This window comes from Engystomops pustulosus, chromosome 1 (assembly GCF_040894005.1).
Source record: "Engystomops pustulosus chromosome 1, aEngPut4.maternal, whole genome shotgun sequence".
Lineage (NCBI taxonomy): Eukaryota > Metazoa > Chordata > Amphibia > Anura > Leptodactylidae > Engystomops > Engystomops pustulosus.
In genome coordinates this window covers 191,707,619-191,734,113 of record NC_092411.1, presented here as the reverse complement: position 1 = coordinate 191,734,113, position 26,495 = coordinate 191,707,619, and the positions used below count along the sequence as shown (strand labels likewise).

Here is a 26,495-nt window from a genome sequence, read left to right as displayed (position 1 = left end):
GAATTTAGTTAGAAGTGACTTTAAGTGACACTGACAGTCCCGTCAGTGTGTGTGAGGGGGTTAAGAAATTTTAGAGAAACCCTCATGGTGTAGCAGTGTTATTTGCACCTCATACATCCTTATCTTGGCTAATATTGTCCTTTAATTGTCAATACCCTTAATATTAGTCTATGGTGGTAATATCAACCACTGTACTGGGGTAATATTTGCTCCTGGCACAGGATAAATATGATTTATGTTTCTCATCGTATGATGGTAGTTTTTGTTTTTTTGGTGTAATGGTGGTCATGATTACAGAAGGAGGGGGGGGGGCTTTATGAATTTTGTCCCCGGGCCCCGAAGGACTCTAATTATGCCACAGAGCAACATAATAAATCTTAAGTTCTTTACTAGTTTCTTTTAATAATCGAATAATCAGTTCGCGGACCTGTATAAAGGGCTACAGCTACTGACTGTGCTGTTTGGTGACATGGTGTGTATCACACTCAACATGCAGCAGAGGACGCGAAGGAAAGAGTTGTCTCAGGAGCTTAGAAAAGAAATTATAGACGAGCATGTTAAAGGTAAAGGTTATAAAACCATCTCCAAGCAGGTTGATATTTCTGTGACTACAGTTGCACATATTATTCAGAAATTTAAGATCCATGGGACTGTAGCCAACTTCCCTGGAGTGGCCACCGGAGAACAATTGATTAAATCAAAGAGATGAATAATATAAATGGTAACAAAAACGGACAGTAAAACTTCTAAAGAGATTAAAGGTGAACTTCAAGCTCAATGAACATGTGTGTCAGATTGTACAATCCGTTGTTGTTTGAGCCAAAGTGGACTTAATTGGAAATAACCAAGGAGGACACCATTGCTAAAAACAAATCATAAAAAAGAAACTGGAAATTGGAAGACTACATGATGACAAATCTTCTGAATGTCCTATGGAATGATAAAATCAAACCTTTTGGGAAGACACATCACCTTTATGTTCACATTGTTTATTTTCACGGAAAAATGAAGCTTATTTTTAAAAGAACACTGTCCCAACTGTGAAACATGGAGGTGGCTCTGTTATGTTCTGGGGCTGTTTTGCTGCATCCTACATAGGGTGTCTTGAATCTGTGCATGGTACAATGAAATCTCAAGACTATCAAGGGATGCTGGAGAGAAATATGACTCCCAGTGTCAGAAATTTTCGTCTCAGTTGTAAGACATGGGTTTTGCAACAGGATATTGACCCAAAACACACAACTAAAAACACCCAAGAATAGCCTAGAGAAAAACACTGGACTAGTCTCAAATGCCTTCTTTGAGCCCTGACCTAAATCCTATTTAACATCTTTAGAAGGAGCTGAAACGGCACTGGTAATGGCACCTTTCAAACCCCCCACAACTGGAGTGGGTCATAATACATGTTGAGAATTGCAGAAGTCTAATTGACAGTTACAGAAATAGTTTGATTGCAGTGATTGCCTCAAAAGGTCGGGCAACAAAATATTAAGTTAAGGGAACCATCATTTCTGTCCAGGTTTCATAATTTTTTTTAAATTCTTTTGAAGCAAGGTTGAAAAGCAATGCTGTCATTTATTTTTACTTTTATCAGGTTCAAGTTACTTTTGTGATCATTGTGAGCTTTTCTTTCATTAAACAAGGGGTATCAGCAATTTTGTCCGCGTGTATATGTGCAGCCTCTTCCAAATTCTCCCCGAAGACTGTGGCTAAAAAGCTGAAGGGAGTACAATTCTGACGGCTATAACTTCGGCACCCATATTCTCATTCTTTCATATGAATCTAACTATGTGCTGTTAAGAGGAGATTCTCCTCTTTCAAAGGAAAAAAAAATTGAGATTCTAGGTGGCATGGATCTGAAGTTATATCCCTCTGAAGACAAGACGTAATTATGGCCATACAAATGCCACTGTGAAGATACGGATACCGCCTATGAGATACGTCCTTGACAGAGAAAGGGTATATGGTACAAATAAGTCATATATGGGTGTTCTGCATTAAGCACCTTTTTGAAAAAGTATGTTTAATTGACGTGTTCCTAGGTATCGTCGTAGCTGTATTTTTTTGAAAACTGGAGTGTGCACTTGCTACAAACTTTCTTCAGCGAAAGTCTGCAGGATGCTTTGGCTGCATCATATATTCAAGTGTATGTATATTTTGTAGGTAAAGAAAGGAACAAAATAATACAAGATCACAATTTATTGTTAATGTATTATACATATATAAGAGGTCTTACCAGAATAAAGAAGATTCTCTGCATCCGTGACTGAGATTTCTAATGAGGAAAAACTTATCGTTAGAAAATCTTTTTTTGTAAAATTTCACCATTGCTGACAAGTTCTTATACCAACACCACAGTCTTAAATAACCCCTCTATAAGAAACCTACCATTTGCTTTGATGCATTATGAATGCTTGAGAATGCTGTAGCTACACTGATGTAGAAACATCTTGTTTAATCCCTGAACCGAGTGGATCTGCTGAAAAAAATTATAAAATGTAGTAAACCAGCTTCCCCAAGGTCCTGAATTTTATAATTGTTTTTTCAGCAAAACCACTCGACTCAGGGATTGAACAAGATATATTTCTGAATCAGTGTAGCTACAGCATTCTCAAGGTGTGTTTGATTCACAATGCATAAAAACAAATGGAAGATTTCCTTTACTAGAAGTTTTCTAGGTGCTTAAACTGTTAATAAACTATCCTATGGTAATAAAGCAAGAAGTAAATGGGCTGCACCCGATTGTCTGCCAATGGTGGAGCTGACTGCCTCCTAATCTGACCTCAGAGTAATTGCTACATGTGCCTAATCCATGTGGGTGCTGACTGTTGAATGCTCACCAATAGTTAGTGCCTAGAAAACCCTTTTAAGCTGGCTACACAAATTTGATTTAACTCAATTTTGATGTGATTCGGTATTTGGCAATACATTTAAAGCTTCTTTCACACTGACCTCTGCTCGCCCGGATGTAGCCCCGGCAAGAATATAGCCCATTCATAGCGAGACATGGTGCCTGGTCTTAAACAAGGGAAAATATAGAGCATGCACGGTAAAGTGACACACGTGTGTGCTCGCCGTGCCATGCCTAGGTGCCATAGGCGTCTATGGGGACGTTTATCCGGCCACAAATATGTCTTCACAATGTAAATGTGAAAGGGGCCTAAGTTATTGTAAAAAGTTACAATGACTCCCTTCTCTGTGTGACAATAGACATGCATGTTCAGTCCTGCCAAATGTCCATGTTCATAGAGCAGTCAGTTGCTGTCAGCTGAATGAATGTTTGAACTTTCGAATGTAATAGATCACTTTTAGACATTTTTAAACATGAATTCCAGGGAATAAACTAAGCAGTATTAAATCTAGACTGTATTAGTTATTTCTTATGATAAGTGTTTGTAGTATTTAGTTGTCAGGATTAATAATAATAATAATAATTATAATATATACAGTGATTGGAATTGTGATCATTTTATGCTCGGAATTTCCTCATTCCACATGAACACTCATCTCATATAACTAGATATGCAAATCATTTATTATGACAAGGCATGTGTGCACATGTACTATTTCGAAATATCGGAAATGACACATCTCCACCTTGGTCACCTAAGGCTCATTGATAGGAACCACCTGGTTTCCTATATTTATATTTGTCACAGTGTACAATGTGAAACAGCCATGTGCATTTAGTGCCAGAAACTCTTCCATGGATAAATAGAACACTGTACCTTCCTCAACTAAGTCTAGAAAGCAACTTAAGTGGGTGATCCCATTTCAGCAAATAAATGGTATTGTTTGTATGATGAAAAGGTATACAAGTTTTCTATTTACTTTCTCACAGTTTTCTAGATCTCTGCTGTCATTCTATAGAAAGCTTTTTACTTCCAATGGACTTCTGTCCATGGTCACACAGGTGCATGGCTTGTTATATGACGAGCCGTGCACCTGTGTGACATCACATGACCATTGAAATGGTGTAACAAGTTACTTTATTTGCCAATTTTATGAAATTTGTGATAAAGGCTTGGAATAGAGCCCAGCAGGCTGCTTCCCATCACAGACCAAATATCAGTCACGACTATACAAAATGCTAGCACACAAAATAACAGATATGTAGACGATAATAGGTCCACTTGGCAATGGCTTTATGAGATGTTATGGCTATAATTGAAGAACACTGAGGTAACCATCAAACAATGGCGGTTATTTTCACTGATCCATACACAATCCATCCATCATAAGCATATCTATAATACATCATTTTGTAACATTATAGAGAGCAAGATTTATGATTACCTGATAGTTGTAGGGAGCCTCTGTCAATAGTATACAGTGAATTGGAAGCACTGATTAGATTAGCCATAAATATGTTCTGTGCAGAAGCTGATGAAAATGATTTGCTATCAGCATTTGGAACTTTAAACAGGGTCACAAATGTTGGTATAATACTTCCAGGGCTGCAAAATATCAGTATTATGTTAATAATAAATTTCAAATACCGATAGATAGAATTATGCAAGGCAAAAATCTCTTTAATACAACACAGCACATATACTTGCATCACTCAACTTAGGTGCTAAACATAACCAATTTTTCAACCTTCAGAGCATTGTATAAAATCTTTTTTTTTCTTTTTTTAAACAATTTTATCATTTTTTTTCCATATACAATATTAACATACATTATTAACGTGTTCAAGACAGTATACAAAAGAGTATTGTATAAAATCATACCACTATTTCCTTAAAGAGCTTTTCAGGTAAAATAGATCAGGTCCTCAATATTGTAGCAATCCCTTCCCTATTTATGAGTGGAACAGAAAGCCATGCATTTGAATAGGATCTGAGCAGTAATGACTGGGTTCAGACTGTACCCAGAGAATGGAGCTGTATGCCTCAAGTGCTAGTCATACATTTTTAGTAGGACTAATAGAGAAACAACACAATACAGAATTCTAAGAAAATATAATCCAGAATTATTACCATGGGGAATGCAAGTATTTGTTTAAAAATGAGCATGTCAGGAGATGTGATGAGTCCTTTCAAAAGGGTCTAGCAACTATTAGCCCAATAGCCCGATGTCAAAAGATTTACATTTTGACATGCAGACTAAGGAAATAATTGTTTTCCAGAATATTCTGTTAGTGGCAGCGTGTAAGTGGGCCCCCATGGATCGGACCCCTCCAGTGTGCTTACTGGGGGAGCCGATCCATCCTGTAGAAGCCCCGGGGGAAGGCGAGTGCCCCAAAGCTGCCAGCTCCTCCTCAGGCTGGGTTCCGCCTCCTGGCAGGACCCGGTTGTAACTAAATGAGTATGTGCAGCATGCTCAATTACTTACATTGTACACTACAATACAAAAAAGTACATATTTGGTATCACCTTTCTACAGCGTCTGATCAGAAGAAGATTACGGGACATCGGGTCCTGCAAGTGCCGATGTCGGGCTGTGACATCACAGCCCAGACCCGTCACTAACACCTGGCATTGGCAAAACTCCGATCCTGGGTGTTTAACCTCTTGTATGCCACAGTCAAGCATGACCGCAGAATGTAAGTGTGTCCCTGCGGATCGGACCCCCCAGGGGTGCTTACTAGGGGGTTTGATCCATCCTGCAGTAGCCCCGGGGTCCGGTGTGTGCCACAAAGCCCGGCCGTAACTGAGTATGTGCAGCATGCAGAGCATTTAATCATTTTATTCATTCATTATGAAAGTGTCATTTTTTACCTGAATGAATGTATTTTCCAAAAAAATTCAAGTTTCTAAATCGCAATTCCATATTGTTTTAACCCATGTGAAACACTTAAAGGGTTAATAAACTTAATAGAAGTTGTTTTACATATGTTGAGGGGTATAGTTTCTATAGTGGGGTAATTTATGGGGTTTTACTATTATTTAGGCCTTTCAAATTAGCTTGAAAGTTGAGTTGTCCCTTAAAATGTGAGTTTTGGCGATTTAAAAAAAAAAATTAAAATATTGCGCCTAAAGTTCTAAGCCTCATAACATAATTTTGAGGACCCAGGATAAGTACACAACAGCTGACAAGTAGTTCCTACTCCTGGGTCCTCTCTTGCAGGTGTTCTTCTCTGGGTCCTGATCCAGACCCAGGAGCAGTGAGGACTTCACAGCTGCATTCTCTACAACACCTCCTGCACAAATGAAAATTGCTTACCTAAAGCTGATCACTTTAGACATGTTGTAATACTTCTTCAGTTCTGAATTTTTAAATGTTTCTTGCAACTGTGAACATAAAAATTAATTCTTATGTAGTTACATAGAATAAAACATTGAAACATGAAAATACAATGAAAGTACGGCTACCTCCAGTGGCGTAACTAGGAGAGGCAGGGCCCCATGGCAAACTTCTGCATGTGACCCCCCTTCCCCTGAAAAAATATATACATATTTGTACAAACAGGTTTATACAAATGCACACATTTATATACTTATATCTCATTCATGCTCTGTACCGTACAGAGCCACAAAGGGTGTATGAAGAGGGCTCCCGGGGTGAGCCCTCTTCATACAGAGGTTTGGTTTGCTGCATATTGAAGCAAACACACACTGCTAATACACACAATTGGTACATTGATTTTGTGGCCACCACCATCAGATGCCATATGGCGTCTGGAGATTCATTAAAATGCGCCAGTGGCTCACTGTAATGAATCCTATGTAAAAATGACATATACTTCAAAAAACTAAAAATTCAAATCACCCCTCGTTCCTAAGAACTGGTATAAAACTAAATAAACAGTAAAAATCACAAACACGTTAGGTATCGCTGCGTCCCAAAATGTGGTGTACCCCATAACGGATAGAGCCAAATGTCCGAAATGCCACTTTTAAACCATTTTACATCAGATAAAAAAGAAATAAAAAGTTATCAAAAGGTCGCACAGTCCTCAAAATAGTAGTAATGAAAACGTCTGCTCATTTAGCAAAAAATGACACCTCACACAGCTCCGTACACTATAGTATGAAAAAGTTATTACTGTGAGAAGATGGGGAAACAATTTTCTTTTTCCATACACATTATTTCAATGATTGAAAAAGTATTAAAACACAATAAAATCTATATACATTTGGTATAACTGTGATTGTACCAAACCAAAAAAAGGAGACAAATCATTTGGAGCGCACAGGTAAAGTATTCAAATCTGAGCCCACAAGACAGTGATGCAAATGCGTTTTTCCATCAATTTTACCACATTTTTTTCCAGCTTCGCAGTACACGGTATGGAATAACAACAACTGCAATTTAAAATTTGTTACGCAGAAAATAAACCCTCACACAGCTCTGTACACAGAAAAATGAAAAACTTATAGATTTTTGAAGGTGGAGAGAGAAAAATGAACAAAAAAAAACCCTGCGTTCTTAAGGGGTTAAACACACATATAAAGTTGTACACTCATTCACTCACTGTTCTATAATTGTACCCACATGCATAAATGTATACACTTATATGCACATATTTCTGTACTCATCTATACTTTTTTACATACATGTATGTATGTATACAAACGCATTGTAATTACACACACATTATATACATATAGTGTATATATAATATACTTACACATACAGTATACACTCACCATATATACACATACATGCACACACATACATAAACACACGATATACACGCATGCTACATTCCAGATATACAGTATATACAAACATATATAGCATATACATACAGCAAATACATACCATATACAAAAATACACATACAGCATTATACATATATATAAATGTATAAATGTATTCATATATGGACATACATAGAAATACATATAATGTTAATTGCTGTTCATGTGGGTAGGCCGCTGTTCGGGCGACTGGGAAGGCGGGGCGTGGTACAGGGCGGGCAGCTGGGCGGGCAGTCGGGGATGGTCGGCCGGATTTTTGGGCACCACTTTCGGGCGGTGTTTAGCAGATAATATTTCTGTCTCTGGGACCTCTTTTTGTTCTGAGTGCGCCAAGTGTGCAGAAGTGAGAGAATTTGCTGAGCAGGCTGCCGAGGAACTGCATCAATGGCCACTTTAATAATAGCCAGAGGATGGAGCCAATTTTGTCTATCAGCAACCCTATTTCCACAAGTGGAGAGCTGGTTTCTATTCTTTTAGACCATTTTTATTTTGGTCTACTCTCTGCCATTTTTTCTTGCATCTACCACTAATAAATGGGTTGGAAAGGAGAACACCACAAAAAAGAAGGAATCCCCACAGTAAATGTCCCCCACGGTATCTAGTACTGCAACTTGGCCCTTTTGTTTAAATACCAATAGACTAACTTAAAGAGAACCTGTCAGGCAAAATAACCCCCCTAAACTAAATATATTTTCAGAAACTGCCATTAGAAAGCATTGCCTCTATCCCTTCATTGTCCCTCTACATGTCTGTGAACCTAATAACATAAAATAATTCTGAGACCTTGTGTCAGGCAAAGCTTTAGGAAATGTAGAAACACCATACATGGACAGTTCATTATATTTCCCTGATGATGTGGTCCCTGTCTGCCGCTGGCCCAACATATCTTTTCAAAGGATTCCTCTACCTGACACATCTATTCAGAGGATTTCCTGTCTGACGTCTACTCTGAGGATTCCCTTGCAGAAAGATACTACGGTAGGAGTCTGTGGAACGGCACAAGTCATTCAGTACCGAAAATGGAAATATCGAATAAGTACCGAAATTTCGATCACCATACAACCCTATAATTGACTGGTGATTTGGTGTTCCAATTTTCCTACATGATAGCAGCTCTGCCGTGTTAAACAAATGAATAGTTATACTGACCCAGAGATGTTTCTAATGAGCTGCATGGACTTGGAGGGCACCCATTGGAGACAAAAAGTAGTACAGCAGCTTCACTGATCCACTGAACATGGACAGCGGACAAAAGAGCTGTGTTTTGTTTTTATGTGGCCCCAGTCCGGGCTCATAAAGGGCGATTTAGAACAAAGAAGAAGCAGTGCGTGGTTCATGTTGCCCTGCCAGGATCCCTTTCAGTAAAGAATATTGTATAATGGTATAGTGATGCATATACAATAAAGCAGTAATCTCTATTTATGATATACTTACAATTACTTCCAGTTTAGCTGCTAACATTCTGTATTCAAAGCTGCTGCTGTCTTCAAAAGTACTATCGTAGTTGTAGTTAATTATTCGGAATGACCCCCTGAAGTAATAGGGATTATGAATGAGTTCTGAACCATGTTTAACTGTTGATATAAAAGGTGAAATTACAATTGATTGTAAATGCAAATGACTAGAAGGTACATAGTATTTTGTGGCAGGTGTATTCTTTCCAAGAGGAAATATCAACTTATCCTGATACGGTTGTTTAAGCAAAAATTTGTATCAATAATCGTTCAAACAATTCTGGAAAAATTTTTTGTAACTTGTGGTATTTATTCACTATTGAAACAAGAAATGTCCAATCATTCCTTACAATATCAGATTGTGCAGGGATTCACTTCATCTAGTAACAGGCGCTTGCCTAACAATTTATACATTTGTAGAAAGAATAATAAAGAAAAAAGTCCAACCTGCTTTGCGGCGGACTCTGGTGAGAACCGGGTGCCACTTAGACTCCCAGGTGTCGGCTTACGTCATAGTCCATGGTCGTTTAGAGGATACACTACCACCTATCCTGACAATACTGAATGCATAAATGTGTGTATATAGTGGGTATGGAAAGCATAGCAACCATTCAGACCTGTCAGGATTCAGGGATAGTGAACACACTGAACCACCACCGACGATGACGTAAGCCGACACCTGGGAGCGGAGTCTAAGTAGCACCCAGTTTTCACCAGAGCCTGCAGCAAAGCGGATTGGACTTGCTTTGGCATAGTACCACCAGGTCGCTCGACAGGCTTTGTCCGTGGTGGTGGCCAAGGTGAGGTAGTGAGGTTAGTCGTGAGGCAGAATCGTGGTCGGGGACAGGCAGGAGGTTGAGACATGGAGCACAGGATCGAGGTCAGGAGCAAGGCAAAAGGTCAAGGCTGGCAGCAGAGTAGAGAAGTTAGGGACAGAACCAGGGTCACAACAGTAAATCAGGATAAACGCACAGGGCAAGAAACACAGCTTTTTCAAAGGCATGAAAGCACAAAGATCTTACCCATTACTCAGTATTGAGTAGCATGATAAACCAGGCACACTTATGAATAGATCCAGCCACTGTTACTATGGTAATCCTCTTATATTTGTTGTCCATGACTTTCTTTCTAAAATCACCTTTTTGCTAATGTGCTAAAGTATCAAAAGTTCTATGAAGCTACAGACCCTCCATGCTGTAGCTTCCCAGGCTATTACACAGTGCAGTTCCCCACTCCCACTGCTTGAGATTACAACAGGCAGAGGGAGGAAGTGTCAAGGTAGCAAAGGGGAGAAGGAGACATGCTCCCACACAGTGTAACAGCCTGTGAAAGCAGAGCATGAAGGTGCTTAGTTAATGCCCACCATAGCACTTCTGGGTCTTTAGCATAATTAAAAAATTTGATTTAGGAAGGGAGGGAGCAATGGATTACAAATATAAGAAGTTTACTGGTATCTGGATCTATGAGTAAGTGCCCCTGGTTTATCATGATGGATTTCCTTAACCAACAATTGTTAAACCATACTTTATAACAGGGAACCTCTTTTTTGTATACCACTCTGGTGTACTCTCTAGTCCTGTGAAATGTCACATTTTGAATCATTTCTTTTAAATTACCATTTTATTCTACTCAATGCTTAATACAAAAAAAGTCAAAATGTCTCACTCCTGTTTTCTTACCAAGGACCATATCGATAACAATGGCAGCAACAATAGTTCCTACAATAATAAAGATGGTCACCCCAATGACAATTATTGTGATTATCTTCTTGCGTTGAGAAGCCTTTGCTGGTACTTCTGATTCAGGAGTCCTAAAAAATACAAATTTGTGGGTTAAATATCTTAAGCAATGTGAATGGCTCTTATGTAAATAAAGTTTCCAGTTAGAACAAAATAATCCCATTATACCATCCTCTATCTCATTACATATATACCCTACTGGAAAATAATACTGTGTGCACTGCTTCTTTTAATCCCTAAGTCCAGCAGATGCCTCTCTGTATAAAAATCCACTGGAATAGGTGAAAAAAAGAAACAAAAACACACACTGTACAACAAGCAAAAAAACACAGACAGGAAAGGTCCCCTTTGTGAAAGGGTATTCATACACAACATTGCAGTAGACCAGCCAGAGATGAATTTAATATGCATTTTCAGCATGAAAATATCCAAGACTGCATCTATCATGAAATCACGATGACTTCTGCATTTAGGGAGGCATTGAAGCCGAGTTCAAAAGTCCTCTGTTCTGAAGACAAGTACAGCTTTCAGAAGTACCGTATATACCAAGTATAAGCCAACCTGAGTATAAGCCGAGGTACTTCATTTTACCACCAAAAACTGGGAAAACCTATTGACTCAAGTATAAGCCGAGGGTGGGAAATGCATTGGTCACAGCCTCCCAGTATATATCCAGCCAGCCCCTGTTGTATATAGCCTGCCAGCTCTCTGTGATATATAGCCTGCCAGCCCCTTGTAGTATATAGCCTGCCAGCCCCTTATAATATATAGCCACCCCCCTGTAGTATATAGCCAGCCCCCTGAAGTATATAGCCTGCCAGCCCCCTGTAATATATAGCCAGCCCACTGTAGTTTAGTAGTTTATAGTCTACCAGCCCACTGAAATGTATAGCCTGCCAGCCCCTTGAAGTATATAGCCAGTACCCCCTTTAGAATATATTGCCTGCCAGCCTGTAGGGTATAGCTTGCCGGTAAAAGAAAAAAAAAATGACTACTCACCATTCCTACGCCCTGGGCAGTGCCTTTTCTTTCTTCACATGCGCTGGCACCAGGTCCGCGGTAGCTCCGTGCGGCTGACATCACAGTTGTGCGCAGGCCAGGCCGTGCACACGGAGCTATCGAGGACCTGCAGCCTGCATGAAGAAAGAAGAGGCGCTGCCCATGGAGCTGTCGTGGACCTGCCACACATATGAAGATAGAAGAAGAGGTATAAGCCGAGTATAACCCGAGTGGGGAATTTTCAGCAAAAATTTTGCTGAAAAACTTCGCTTGTACTCGAATATATATACGGTAAATGGGGCAGATCTTTTGAACAGGCTGCGCCAGTCTTCTGTCTGACTTCACACTAGAAAAAACGTTCAATCACTTGCACATGTATTTGTGTCGCAGCTGCACTGTCTCCAACAAGACAGGAAAAATGTGCGCCCGAAGGGGTGTGTTAGTACTTAGTCGGAGTTTGCAACACATTTAATACAGCATCTCTATGTTAATGATGCACCTAAAGTGGTTTGCCTCACTTTTGATAAAACAGGAGTCCCTTATTAGCTCTCTAGAAACCATAGAGCTCCCCTTTTCTGAACTTTACTTTTCTAAAGTTGATTCAGTTTATCTACCCCCTATTCATGTATATACGGAGGAGGTGGATCTGTCCATGTATATAGTGAAGAGCTGGGTCAGTTCGTGTATATAGTGAGGTTGCGCATCTGTCTGTGTATATAGTGAGGTGGTCAGTCTGTCCATGTATGTAGTGAGGAGATGGGTCTTCCCTTGTATAAATTGAGGAGGTGGCTCTGTACATGTATATAGGGAGGAGGTGGATCTGTCCATGTATATAGTGAGGAGCTGGGTGAGTCCATGTGCCAGGGAGGGCAAGAGTTAAGATGTTGGTTGTCCTTAACCAATTATATCCTTTGTCTTATTGTAAAGCAAGCTGGAAGCTAATTGGAGAGTGCTGCCACCTCACTAGGGGAGTACAGCGCCCAGTATTCACTATATACAGCCCCCAGATATCACTATATACAGTTCCCAGCAACCACTATATACAGCTCCCCCAACAATCACTATATACAGCCCCCAAGCAATCACCGTATACAGCTCCCAGTAATAACTATATACAGCCCCCAGTAATCAATATATACAGCCCCCAAGCAAACACCTTATTCAGCTCCCCCAGCAATCACTATACAGCTCCCAGTAAACACTATATACAGCCCCCAGTAATCACTATGTACAGCTCCCCCGGCAATCACTATATACATCCCCCAGCAATCACTAAATACAGCCCCAGTAATCACTGTATACAGCTCCCCCAGCAATCACTGTATACAGCTAAGCCAGCATTCACTGTATAAAGCTCCCAGTAATCACTATATACAGCTCCCGAAGTAATCGCTGTATACAGCCCCCAGTAATCACTATATACAGCCCCCAGCAATCACTATGTACAGCTCACCCAGTAATCACTATATACAGCCCCCCAGCAATCACTATGTACAGCTCCCCCAGCAATCACTATGTACATCCCCCAGCACTCACTACATACAGCGCGGCGCCATGATGTCACCCTCTACGCCACCAGCATCTTTCTTTACATCCAATCGTCTATGGCAGAGCAGGAAAGTTAGGCCCTAACCTAACTTCGCATGACCGTTCTGCTCCATTAATCTCTATGGAGCAGACGGAAATTTCCTTAATTTCCTCTCTGTCAGCTCCATAGATATAAATGGAGCAGAACGGTCATGCACAGCCACCTGCTCCATTAATCTGACGGAGGGACGTTTCAGCAAATTTAAAAATGAACACCTCATGTACAAGTTTGCATTTTATTACATAACAAGGTGTTTCAAATATCTTTTCATTTACCTATAGCAAGTAGAGGCCAATAAAATTGTGAGAATTTCAAGAAAAAAGCAAATTGGTAGACTGAACACCTATTTATTGTACAACAATAAATATGTATTCATACAAAGGAAAATTATTTATGTAGCCTTGTAATGGAAATCTACCATTAAGATCAAGAATGAGAAACCAGGACACTTACTCATAGATGCAGGTACAGTGACAGTGGTAATCTTATATTTGTTATCTATGGCCTCCTTCCTTATAAAATCATCTTTTAAAATTATGCTTATTATATAGAAGGGCTTGGGGGTGCCTCTGGTAGATTACACAGTCAAGGGGAGGAGAGAAAGAGCAGGGGCTTGGGTGAGACATGTTCTGCTCATTGTAACAGCCTTTGAATATGCAGCACGAAGGGACTGCTCCAGTACCCCTTCAGACTCGTTGCATAATTATAAATGTTGATTTTAGAAGGAAGGAGGCCATGGATAACTAATATAAGAAGATTACCACAATCACTGTATCTAGAACTGTGAGTAAGTGTCCCTGGTTTATCATGCTTGATTTTGATGGTTGATTTCAGTCAGGGACTGTCTGTACATAAAAATGGCAATTCCCAATGTTCTCATCTGAACTCACCTAAGATCCGTTACTGCCTCCATATATAAAGATTTATACTCGGTAGTTGTCCAATTAAAGATGAAGGGTTGCAAGTATCTGTCGAGAGAAGAGTAGTAGTGTATCTGTAGAGAGAAGAGATGCCGTAAAATATTGATGGAAGTGGTGTTGGAAATTGCTGAAGGTATAGAAATAAAGTTTAGATAAGACATTACATGGTAATAAATTGATCAGATGAAACAACAGGGTCCTGTGTGCAAGACCTACAATTAGGAGGTGAGGGAACACGGGGCAGCCTGTGTGGCGTGCACAGTAGCGCCCGCCGCTAATTAGCATATATTTAAAAGTATTTTCCGCAATTTAGCCATTTAAAGCCTAATGCGGAGATGTTCTGTTATACAGAAGAAAACCCAAAGCTGTATGTATATTTAGTTTAAATCATGGCTAAATGGTAGTTTTTAAGAGAAGATTGAACATGTTAGATCCGCGTATAAATTTGTGATATTTACTTAGTACCTTGGAACAACTAAATCACCTGGCAAGTTTTAAAGAAAGGAATGATAAGGATCTGTGACATGTTCTGTTCAAACAAGGGTGTTGGTCTCCTGTATCCTTTTCCTTTGCTGCTGCTTCATAATGTACTAGTTGTATTCAGTTTGGTGACCAAGAGGGTAAAAAGCACAGAGCAACTGCTACTTTCCATTAGCAACACTAATAACAATAGTTGTTTTTTTTCTCTATCCTGTATATCGTTAAAAGACTGTCTGGCAGGATAAAAAAATTACAGGAGAAAAAAAGTTTTCACCTTTTCATGGCAATTCTGCCTAGAAATTTGATCTCACCAGAAAAGAAACAATACAAAGGTTTGACTTGTATATTTTTTTCTCATATAGACAATTTATCATAATTCATTAACAAATCAACAAATGTGTAATTTAAGTCCCATGGTTACAACAAGTTTCCACTTATAGTTCAATATTTCCATTAATTGGCTAATTGTATGAGTCATAGATATTACTTAGCTTTTAGTCATTGAAATAGCGATTTTATCTTTTGTTTTCCATGTTGCCTGTAACACCATTGGCACTCTTAGAAATAATCTTGATATGAGGAAATAAACTATTATATGGCTTTTGTTCCTAGCATGGCAAAGTTCAGCATGTCTTTAGTTTCTGGGTGCCGTAGGCTGGAGAAATACATGGGGGGAGGAGGGGGACGAATACTATGCCTTGTATAAGGGGCACCCCACACATCCATTTGTGTACATGCCATGATTAAGAGCTCCCGCTCCAAACACCTAGGCTCCATGACCTGCACCTACCTGTAAATGCCTTTTAAAGATCCTTTAAATAAAAGACATTTTTAATTGGAGGTGCTGCAATCTGTTTTTCTTATTGGCCTTCACTGTTTGATTTTTTTGGGGTGCATTTCTGCATGTCATTGGTGACATTTTTGGGGTTTTTTTTGTAAAACGTGAGAAACGCACACATTTTTTGCAGAGGTAAGCACACTTTTTGATGTGTGTCTTTAGAGACAGCGTTTATCAATAAAAATAATTTTAAAAAGTTATTGAACACAATCTTTTCTCTATGTGAAGAAAAGCCAAGCTTTAAATAGGATAATAGGACAGATTTATCCATCCTTTTGTAGTTTTCTGATGTAAATACATTGGAAATTATGTCACATTTAGGCAAAGCACATTCATTCAAAACACTGAATCTCGTATTATCATTTGTGAGATCTGTGTATTATGATTATTATCATAGTAGATTTATTCATAAACCACCACAAATCAGTAATTGTCAAAAGATTGGAAAAGAGGGAGGAAAAAGATGAGTACAGATGAGTGGACCCAAAGTTTGGGTTTGGCTGCCAGACATGGACATATTACTGGATTGACAGCCAAACAGAGGACATACCTGGCTTGTCATAGCCATGACTAGTTGATAGGGACGTCCATTTGCTAGCTATATGTCTGGGTCAAGAGGTGGGACCCAAACACCAAACCTGGACTTGAACATCAGGTCTGTTCATCTCTAGTGGTGAGTGAATATAGTAAAACTTGACTTTTATTCTAGTTCTTCTAAAAAATCTCCTACAGGGAAATGTGACATACACATAATCAAAGCATATGCAGTAGGCATATCTAAAACTGGCCCTGTCAGTAGGTTATTTGTAGGGGTCATAAGAAAGACAAGATACGTTCCCTGTCTATATAGACATTTGGTCCTCTTATATGTGCTTAGTGTCCTGTACTGTATGTACAGACACTGAGCAGGATAATGGGTGAGAATAACAGCACAATTGTATGTGTTCTGCTATAAACATGCAGGATAGTGCTGGAGAGGTAAGTATAAAACTATTATATTATGTCTTTTTGTATGTAATGTCTGAAGGAAATGAAGGAGTTTTTACACGGCAGTCCTGTTGTGTATGCAGGACATCATGTAATCACCTACCACTCTGCTCAGTGATCGGGTGAGTCAGCAGTTTCAGAAAGAGATGCCTGCTGGCACGTGTCCTAATGAGACCCAAGAACTTGTCTGTACAGATGGCAGAGCCAGAATTACAGCATAGAGGCTAGTCCCTACCTATTGTAGCCCTGCTCCAGAATCTTTGCTACTGGAAGGAGTTATATAAGTGTTTTGCTGACAGGTGGAGCATCCAATCATGTGATTAAAAACACTTAGGTAATGTTGGGGTTTCTTCATGAAGAGTTAAGAAATGGATGAAACATAACATTTATGTAACACCTGTAATATGTAAATATTAAAGGGTTTTCATGGGATGACAGGAAAATCTCATGATCGGTAGGGAAGGTGCGAGATAAAAAAAAAAAGAAATACTTACATGTGCTTGGTGACCCTTTCCAGAAGTGAAGTCCCTGTACCTCTACTTCCAATTCATCAGCATTGAAAGCAGTAGCGTTTCCTGACCAGTCTGTGTGTCAATTACTGGCCTCAGTAGTCACATTTATAAGAATAGTGTCTTTTCAGTAATGAGGTCTCCTTCCATGCACACATGTCCAGTGATTGGCCCACAGTGGTCACTTAAGGCCATAGATACTGAGAGAATGGTGGTTTAGATGTTGTAATGAAACGCTTATGATAGGTGTGGTTTTTTTTTGTATTGTACACCTCCCCAGCCACCAGGTTAGTCTAGACTTCCCTGACTGATTCTATAAAACTATAATTACATTTAATAAAGGCACAGAATTGGCCTTTATTACTGCATTTGGGTGCTAAGCTCTTGTGATATAGAATTGCATAGTATATAGAGGAAGATTGAATTTAAAATTGTAAATTTTCACTTTCAGTTTATGCCATGGTGTTAAATATAATAATTATTGTATAATCTTACGTATGAATTTTGTTCTGCTTTGTAAGCATCCTTATATAATTGTAGTAGAATATAATAATCTCATTATGGCCATGTTAGTAAAGTTCCAAGTAAATAGTGTGATGTTACATAAAGATACCAATACACGACGGATATACTACAAAAAAAAAACATAACCTCATGAATTTTTAAAGTTTAACTTCCTAATAAATTGAAAAGTTATATATATTGAGAGGTATAAAGATTCATGTTCCCCTGTATATACTGTGTAAAAAAAATTATTATACATATAGCAATGCTGCTAAATATAGAAAAGCTATCATGTTAGAGAAAAGCTGCAAGCCCAAAAATCACCCACAACCCCTGTCACCTATCTATCAAGCCATGCAAACCCTATTGGTTAGGCACCTCTGGTGGACATTCCCTGCACTATTTGGGTGCACAGGAAAGATGGCAAACAATAAAGAAGACAGAACAAGAGATGTCAAGCAAAAAAGGATCACAACCAACATGGCGGTGCAGGACAGAAAGAAGAGGCAAGAGAATAGTCAAATGAACAAGCAAAGGTCAGAAAAGCAAAACAAGTAGTAAAAACACAGACACAATATAAAGGGAGTAATAGGCGCCACCACCAGCAGCTGAATGATTCAGCCATCCATCACTCAAGCCACAGTTGCAAACAAACTGAATTCAAACTTACACCAAGCATTTCCCCAGATCCTGAAAGGCAAACCCGTTCACATTCAGAGAAGAGAAATTTGGCAGGTTCTTACAAAAGCCCATAGTTGGGGGGGGGGGGGCAGTTAGGTCAGACTGGAATAGGGAGAGAGTTATAATCCTAATTCAGTTTTGGTCAGCCGGATTTTCTACATGAATATGTTGAATGGAATCCTGTCATGTTGTCAGGACTAATAGAACTCACTTCACCTACTCTCCTTCCTCTGCCTTTTAGTAAATATACATCCCATCCCAGACTTCTGTAGGAGGAAGCCTTGTACCTTCAATAACTTCTTCTCTACTAAAGAGTCAATAATACTGCTGCCTTCTATATGCACATTGTGCCATGCATTGTTTTGAGATAAAGAGGAGAGTAGCCTAATGTGTGCTTCTGGCTTGAAAATGCCAGATAGGTGAAGAATACAATGTTATTTTCATATCGGCCCCTCTCTGATTCCCTTTTTTAACAATAAAGTATGACCCCTTTTAAGATGTTAAAGGATTACAAGAACAACCATTTTCCAATAACCCAAGTGGATCCAGCCATAATTAGTATATGACAAGTGCAGACATTTATTTGAGAGGACAGAATGTAGTTAAATTACTGGGGGGGAAATATGAAGGTTTTTCGGTTAAGTATTAACATTTGTTACAGAATAATTTAGGGACTAGAATTTATTTTCAGTGTAAGTTTTCATTTTCATTAGCATACAAAATAATGCTATATATTAGCAATTACGTGCACGACATAGTGAAAGATCAAAAAACACTGAATAATTACAATATCTATTGTACAAAGTAATTCAACACACATTTTAAACAGTTTGGAAAAAACTCAGTGACAGGTATAAGATTGTTTAAAATACTAAATGAATAGCATTATGCTATGCCCTGCCTGTGGTAAAAAAAAAAAACAGACATCCTCTTTAAGCAAGTTGTCAAAAAGCTGCAGATGTGTACATCAACACAAAAAAAGAACAATGAAATCTATATTGCTTGAATCCTTAACATTGCTTACTGTGCTCTATTGATTTAGCTTAAGACATTTAGAATGAACTATTTACCTGGGAGATATAAGTGCCTCTGTGGTCTGTCTAATTATTCGCTTCTGTGGTCCGTCGTATTATTCGCCTCTGTGATTGTGCCGCTATGAATCTTTCATTGGTATAAAAAAGTTCTTGAACTATCCTGAGCCCTAGGGTTGGACAATGCTTAAATAAGCAAATACAAATGTGCTTAGCCACAAACTTGTCAGACTGGTCTTGATCTTCAGATAACTCTGAAAGTCTTCTAGACGGAAGGTACTGTAGGATTAATAATAAGTAAGTCATATCTATTTCTTCAATTAAATTGGTTGCAACAGTAGAAACCAGTGGGGAGGGTGTGTTAGGACACATGGTAATAAGATATTTGTGTCTAAGAAGCTGACAAATTATTTCCGCATAGCATAAAGAGCTGTGTGTATTGTAGTGAAAGAATATTTTCAATACTAATGACAAAACAGAGACATCAATATTGAAACAGATTCTTCAGGAACCGTAGGGACTACAGAATAATATCCAACTTCACTGGAATCAGATTTTTCAGAAAGTACCTGCTCTTCTAAATGCAGCAACAATGCACCAATTTGGACATCCATGTATAACTTTTTCCATGAAGAAATGGCAGATTATAATGTGGGCTATTTGATTGTCCCTCTTGGATCCGAGCATCCCAAATTGTCCACCAAAAGTAGGGACCTGACAAATTTTGCCTGATCTCTAAACATCAATGCCATCTACATCTTTAAGAGCTTTCTCCCTAGCCAGTAGATTGTGCAGCTCTGGAACACAGCTTATAAATTATCATAGTCAAGTTACCATAAAACCACTATACAAAAGCCAAATAAAACTGCCTCACCATACCTACTATAGTAGTGATGAATGATACCACCAATCTGATACTATACACAGAAATATTATTAATTACATTGCTGTACCGGGACCAAATATTACTTTCACACTAATATTACCATCATAGTGTTACTGAATACCATGCAAATGAGAATACCACCTCTATTGGTGTAGTACTCAGGCGCCAAAAAAATTGGCCACCATGATCAGTACCTTACATAATGACTAAATTATTATTATAGTTTTATAGTGCCCATATTTTTAGTGACCATTTATGATTTTATAATTTCCCTTTGTAGTCTTTTTTATTTCCCCTCATACTGCCCACATTTTTATAGAGCTCATCTAACATTCTTTTTATTGTTATACGTTTTGTACTGCTGCCCAGGGGAACTTTTTATAGTACATCCTATTGTTTTAAACTGCCTCCTAATTTTATACTGTGTCCACGTAGATACATAATGCCCCCACACAGTTTTTGTGACACTCCCAGCATTGACCTAGGCTTTAACAACATCAGTGTCTTGAGGCCCCCAATATAGTTAGATGAGCCACTGAATGGTAATGGGCCACTGGCAGATGACCCATTTATAGATGGGTAAAAACAGTCTTAATTACCCAGGGCCCCGCTATACCATTATTCACATTCCATACCGTCCTTACGTGTTATACTAGGGTTGTCAAATATCTAGCTTGTTCCCCCAAGTCTGGTTCTTTTTTCAGTGGCACACTTCACCTGACCGAAACAGTCCTGCCTCTTTCACTAGAATCTTCCATGTAATGTCATTTTGTCACAATATGAAGTTACAATCCTACTTTGATTTACTGTTCTCATAAATAAAAATAGAATTGGGGGAATATTTATAGACATTATACATATAAGAGGAGTACTACACGCATGCTATCTCCACATAGTTCCTTATTGATCATAAAGAAGTTATTCTCATGAAATGCTGCTGATAAGCACTAAACAAAGGCATGTATTCCAGGTAAGAGCAGGACATTTCAGGGCATGACATTGAACTGCACAATGAGGCAGCACACTTATGATCTGAAAGAAAACCCGGTCACCTGACTATTGCCACAGTTCTCACGTAGACATATATGAGTGCACGTATCATCACCCTATAATTACATGCTATACCGGATCTTGATTCATTCAGGAATGCCAGGATGTCTGCATAATGATTTGCCCTGGTCACATGAACACGTTTATGTCTAAATCATAAACCCAAGCATCCACGTGTGACCTGACAAATAACAGTATACATAAATTTATGACACTGAATAATATTTTGAATGAGATAATCCTTATCATATGAGGATGCGTCCATCACCCTGATAACTACAGCTGCAGTGCTTGCAGTATGGTAGTGCCCTTACTTGCTCTCCATGGTTGCCAGTCAGTTCATTTAAATTGAAATTGTTGCTCGCCATCATCAGCTTAGGACCTTTTGACTCTTGTAACACAAAGTGCTTTGTTTACGTTTTGAAACACAATACATGTACATTGGCACCAAATGAATGTGCGTTTTGACCAAAATTCTTGCGTTTGATAAATAGCGCATTTGTTTTCCTTTTTACCAAAGGCAAACAGTTTTTTAATTTACAAAATGTGTATAAGAACATCGGGGGATATTTATCAGGACCTCTGCGCAACGCCAGTGGCGCAGAGGCCCTGAAATAATCGCAAATGCTAGCTTATTGCTAGCTTTTGCGATTATTTTCCCCGATCCGCCACCTTCACGCCAGGGGGGGCGTGAAGGGGCGTGAAAGGGGGGGGGGGCGCGGCCGGACGAGAGGAGGGCGCGGACGGACGGGAGTGGGCCGGCGCGGGGCGTTACTGTCCCCCCGCCTGCGCACTTGCTGCTGCCGGCGACTTTTCATACGTGAAAAGTTGCCGGCTGCATTTTTTCTACGCCAGGCCCTGCCTGGCAGAATACATAGGTCAGCGATGGCGAACCTTTCAGAGACCGAGTGCCCACACTACAACCAAGACCCACTTTTTTATCGCAAAGTGCCAACACAGAAATTTAACTTGTGATTTATACTCCTTGCTCTGTCACAGCTTTCATTGATACCAGCCCCCAGATGACACCAATAATGCAGAAAATAGGAGAAATTTGGATGATCAGTGTAGCTTCCCTCCAGGGTCCCATAAACAGGAAAAACTGTCAGGGCCGAAGCAGGAGCCACAATGATAATCCAGATCTGTACACACCTTCCCACACCTCCAGTAGTCCCAGGTAGAACTGTCACTTTAAAATAGCTCTGTGCACAGCAAGTCCTGGGCTGTCTGGGACTGCAGGAAGATACCCGGAGTCCTGTCTGGTGATAGCCTGGTTGCCCACAGAAAGGGCACCGAGTGCCACCTCTGGCACCCGTGCCATAGGTTCGCCATCACTGACATAGATGGAATGGACTGTTTTTGTCCAAAGCGGATAAAATGGGGTTGATCAAGATGGTTCTTCTCCCCCAAATCTTGTATACTTTGTCTTCCGCACCTATGTGGATTGATCCTTCTTTTTTTAAATTGATAGAATCAATACTTAATAAATTGATTTGGGGAAGGAAAAGAGTGAGAGTGATGGGATTTCTATATAGACCTATTGGGGAAGGGGGGTTGGGTTTACCATTTTTCCAGGGGAACTATATAGCTGCACAGATTGGAAGATTAGTGAAATGGAAAGATACCGGTAACTATTTTTTCACAAAAATGATCCAGTTAACAGATGGGACAGTGGTGACAATATTGGAATTATTAGAAAGCTCCCTTCAAAAAAATAAACTGGTTATTATCTAAGACGTTGGCAAAAGCTTGGAAAGGTTTCAAACAAATCCTGCAGTTACAAGGGTACATACAGGAAACTCCATTATGGTATAATCCTATTCTGATGGACATGATGAAAATCTCAGATAGAACCCTTCTGGTGGAAGTTAGGGATTAGACATCTTTCCCAAATAATGATGGGTGGTCAAATATTGCCCTTTACTGCATTACAATCAAATTATGGATTGAAAGAAGGTGATTGGTTGCGTTATAGTCAATTAGCACATGTAATTAATAGTAAAGTACACCAGAATAATATTTTTTTTAGATTCGCATGAGTGTTTGGATCTTATTAGACATTGTAATAAAATTATATCTAAAATATATACCGTAAGCATATAAGAAATAGTTTTTCAGCACATATGAAACATTATTCACGGAATAGATGGGAAAAAGTCATAGGGACTCTTAATGAGAAAGAATCGTGTGAAAGCCACAGGAACGCGAAGAAAGGATCTATTAATTGGAACCATGGGTTGATTCAGTTTTTTTTCTTACATCAACTATACTATACACCGTTTGATTTATATTAAATGGGGATTAGGGCAAATTCTAACTGCTGGAAATGTCAATCAGCAGAAGCAGATTTCATCCACTTAGTCTGCCGTTGCCCAGGTATACGCACTTACTGGGAAGAGATCTTCAAGAAGATCTCAGTAACTCTTGACATTTTTTTTTTTTTTTTTAGAATATACATTTTTTTATTATCATATGCAAAGTGTACATCAATACAAAATGTGACAATAATTATCAGCAATTCTTACTTCCATTAATAAGTATATACCAAATTTGCAATTCCCATATTAATTACCCATATATTCCCTCCCCTGCCCACCCTTGATGATTTATTTACAAAAACGGGGGAGAGAGACATTCACCATAGTCTATACAAATCAATTTCATATAGGTACATATCATCACCCGTATATACATCAATAATTCATATTAAAGTTAATCATCCCCTACCCTCCCCATCCCTCCCGCCTACTGACAGAAAAAAAAATAAATAAATAAAAAAAATTTAAAAAAAAGTAAAAAAAAAAAGGGAAATTCTTGTTGAGTTCACTATTGCCTTTCTCTCTTTTTTTTTTCTTTTTTCCCTCTCCCTCTCCTCCTTCTCTCCCTCTCCACCTCATCCATATCTCTGCCCATTTCCCACTTTTCCCAGCTTTATTAGCGTAAATTTGCTCATATCTTTTGATTCTTTGAGTAAGGTTAAACCATTGATCTATATTTGGCGATATATGACTTCCCCAAGTTCGAGTTATGAGGACTTTAGCAATCATCACTAATTTAGTTATTGATATACCTTCCTTTACGCTAATATTTTGGCTGGTTCCGCAAATTCCCATAACTGCAACATTAATTGATGGGATCAGGGATTTCCCCAGAACTTCATTTATCCTCGAGAATATTTTATCCCAAAATATTTTTATACTTGGGCATATCCATATTAAGTGAAGGAAGTCAGCCTCCTCCCTTTCACATCTATAGCATTTAGAAGATTCCCTTAGTTTCATCTTGCACAGAGCGGACGGTGTGTAGTACAGCATATATAAAATTTTTGTCTGCATGGCTCTGTGGTTTTCGTTAATTGATCCAATTTTTACATTCCTGTATATTTCCCTCCATCCCTCCCTCGGAATCATTCCTATCTTATCTTCCCAATGTTCCTGTGACTTGTGTTTAAGCCCTAAATTATTCCCTTTGATCAGGAATCTATAAATCCCTGATATCAAACCTTTTTTCCTCCCAGTGTGCTTAATAAACTCTATACATTGATGTGTTTCAAATTTTATACTCCTGTGGGTTTTAATTGCATTAATTGCATGTGTCAACTGTAAATATCTCAAAAAATCACCATTATTCAAATTTGCTTTATCTTTAAGTGCTGAGAAACTCATGACTTTCCCCTCTTCCAAAACCTGTGAAAACAAACGCACCCCTCTGTTTTCCCAAAATATGGGGTCAGGAAGGTCTCGTAGCTCTGGAAAGTTAACGTTTGACCACAGATAAGATTAATTTTTTTTAAAGCTTTCCATCCTTTATGAATGGCTTCTTTTATCAGGTTCTTATCTTGTTTATTTTGTTCTATCCCGCTCTCTAAGGCTTCAAAAACTGTGTAGGTTTTCCCATCTTCCATAAGTAATGTTTTTAACGGTTCCTTTCTATCCTTCCACCCCACTATACGGGACATCTGAGCTGCGAGGAAGTATTCATACAAGAAAGGGATTCCCAGTCCTCCTTCTCCCATAGGTGCATATAGATAGCTAAGTTTGATTCGGGTTCTTTTCCGACCCCAAATAAGTTCATTGAACAGTGCTTCCAATGCTTTAAAAAAAAGAGCTATCTATCCAGATTGGACATGAGATTAGGAAACATAAAATCTGCGGCAGGAGGACCATCTTTATTAATGCAATCCTATCTGCAAAGGAGAGAGGTAGTTTATCCCAGATATGAATCCTGCATCTAACAGAACTTATTAGGGGTTTCAAATTCAGAAGGTCATAGTCTTGTACCTGTGCTGATATCGTAGTATCCAGATATTTCAGCGAGTCTTGGCAGCTCATGATGTTACCGTCTTTAAGGGCTTCCGTCCTATTCCCATCAAGGGGCATCAGACCCGATTTACTCCAATTGATCTCCAGGCCGGAGAACTGACCAAACTCTGTAATTACTCTAACCGTATTAGGGATGGATGTTGGGGAGTCACGGAGGCACAGCAGGATGTCATCTGCATACATAATCAGCTTGTCCAGGGGTCCACCGCTCCCCCCTCCTCCTATACCTTCAGAAGCCCTGATTTTAATGGCCAAAGGTTCAATAAAAATAGCAAAAAGGAGAAGGGAGAGGGGACAACCCTGTCTTGTACCACGAGAAAGGGGGAAAGACTCAGATTCTCTGTTATTAATATAAACTCTGGCTTTAGGGGAGTCATATAAACACTTTACCCACTTCGTAAATTCTTCTCCGAATCCGAATCTATTCATAGCTTCCCATAGAAATCCCCACTCGACCCTGTCGAAGACTTTTGTCGCATCCAAGGACAGGATCGAGCAGAGATCCCCCCTACCCCTCTCTATAGATACAAACAATCTATCTAAACAGTCGCTCACATTCCTACCTGGGATAAACCCCCTCTGGTCCCCATGAATGATACTGGTGATTACCCTCTTAAGCCGTATGGCGAGGACTTTTGCAATAATTTTTGCATCTGTGTTAATGAGAGATATTGGTCTAAATGAGCCCATCTCTAGAGGGTCCTTGTCCTTCTTGGGGATGAGTATAATACTGGCTTCCGACATTGAGTCTGATACCCTTCCTTTGCTTTGAATTACTTGTAATGTCGACCACAGCATAGGGGCCAGTACCTCCCTATATCTCCTATACAGACTAAAGGGGATTCCATCTGGGCCTGG

The 26,495-nt window shown here is 39.2% G+C and overlaps 1 protein-coding gene across 5 annotated transcripts in view; it reads right to left on the bottom strand.

Annotated features, from left to right (window-relative positions):
- Window positions 1–26,495, bottom strand: part of LOC140070127 (transmembrane protease serine 11G-like) — a 96,863-nt gene that overhangs the window by 13,533 nt on the left and 56,835 nt on the right. For 4 of the 5 annotated variants that reach the window (XM_072116464.1, XM_072116471.1, XM_072116494.1 and 1 more), the window contains exons 2-7: window positions 14,320–14,423; window positions 10,783–10,913; window positions 9,084–9,223; window positions 6,169–6,236; window positions 4,297–4,457; window positions 2,237–2,275 (exon numbers count right to left, since the gene is read on the bottom strand). In XM_072116464.1, coding sequence (XP_071972565.1) covers window positions 2,237–2,275; window positions 4,297–4,457; window positions 6,169–6,236; window positions 9,084–9,223; window positions 10,783–10,913; window positions 14,320–14,423 — 643 coding nt within the window. Of the gene's footprint in view, window positions 1–2,236; window positions 2,276–4,296; window positions 4,458–6,168; window positions 6,237–9,083; window positions 9,224–10,782; window positions 10,914–14,319; window positions 14,424–19,418; window positions 19,659–20,909; window positions 20,960–26,495 lie in introns of those variants that run through there. The other variant, XM_072116479.1, reaches the window with a different exon arrangement.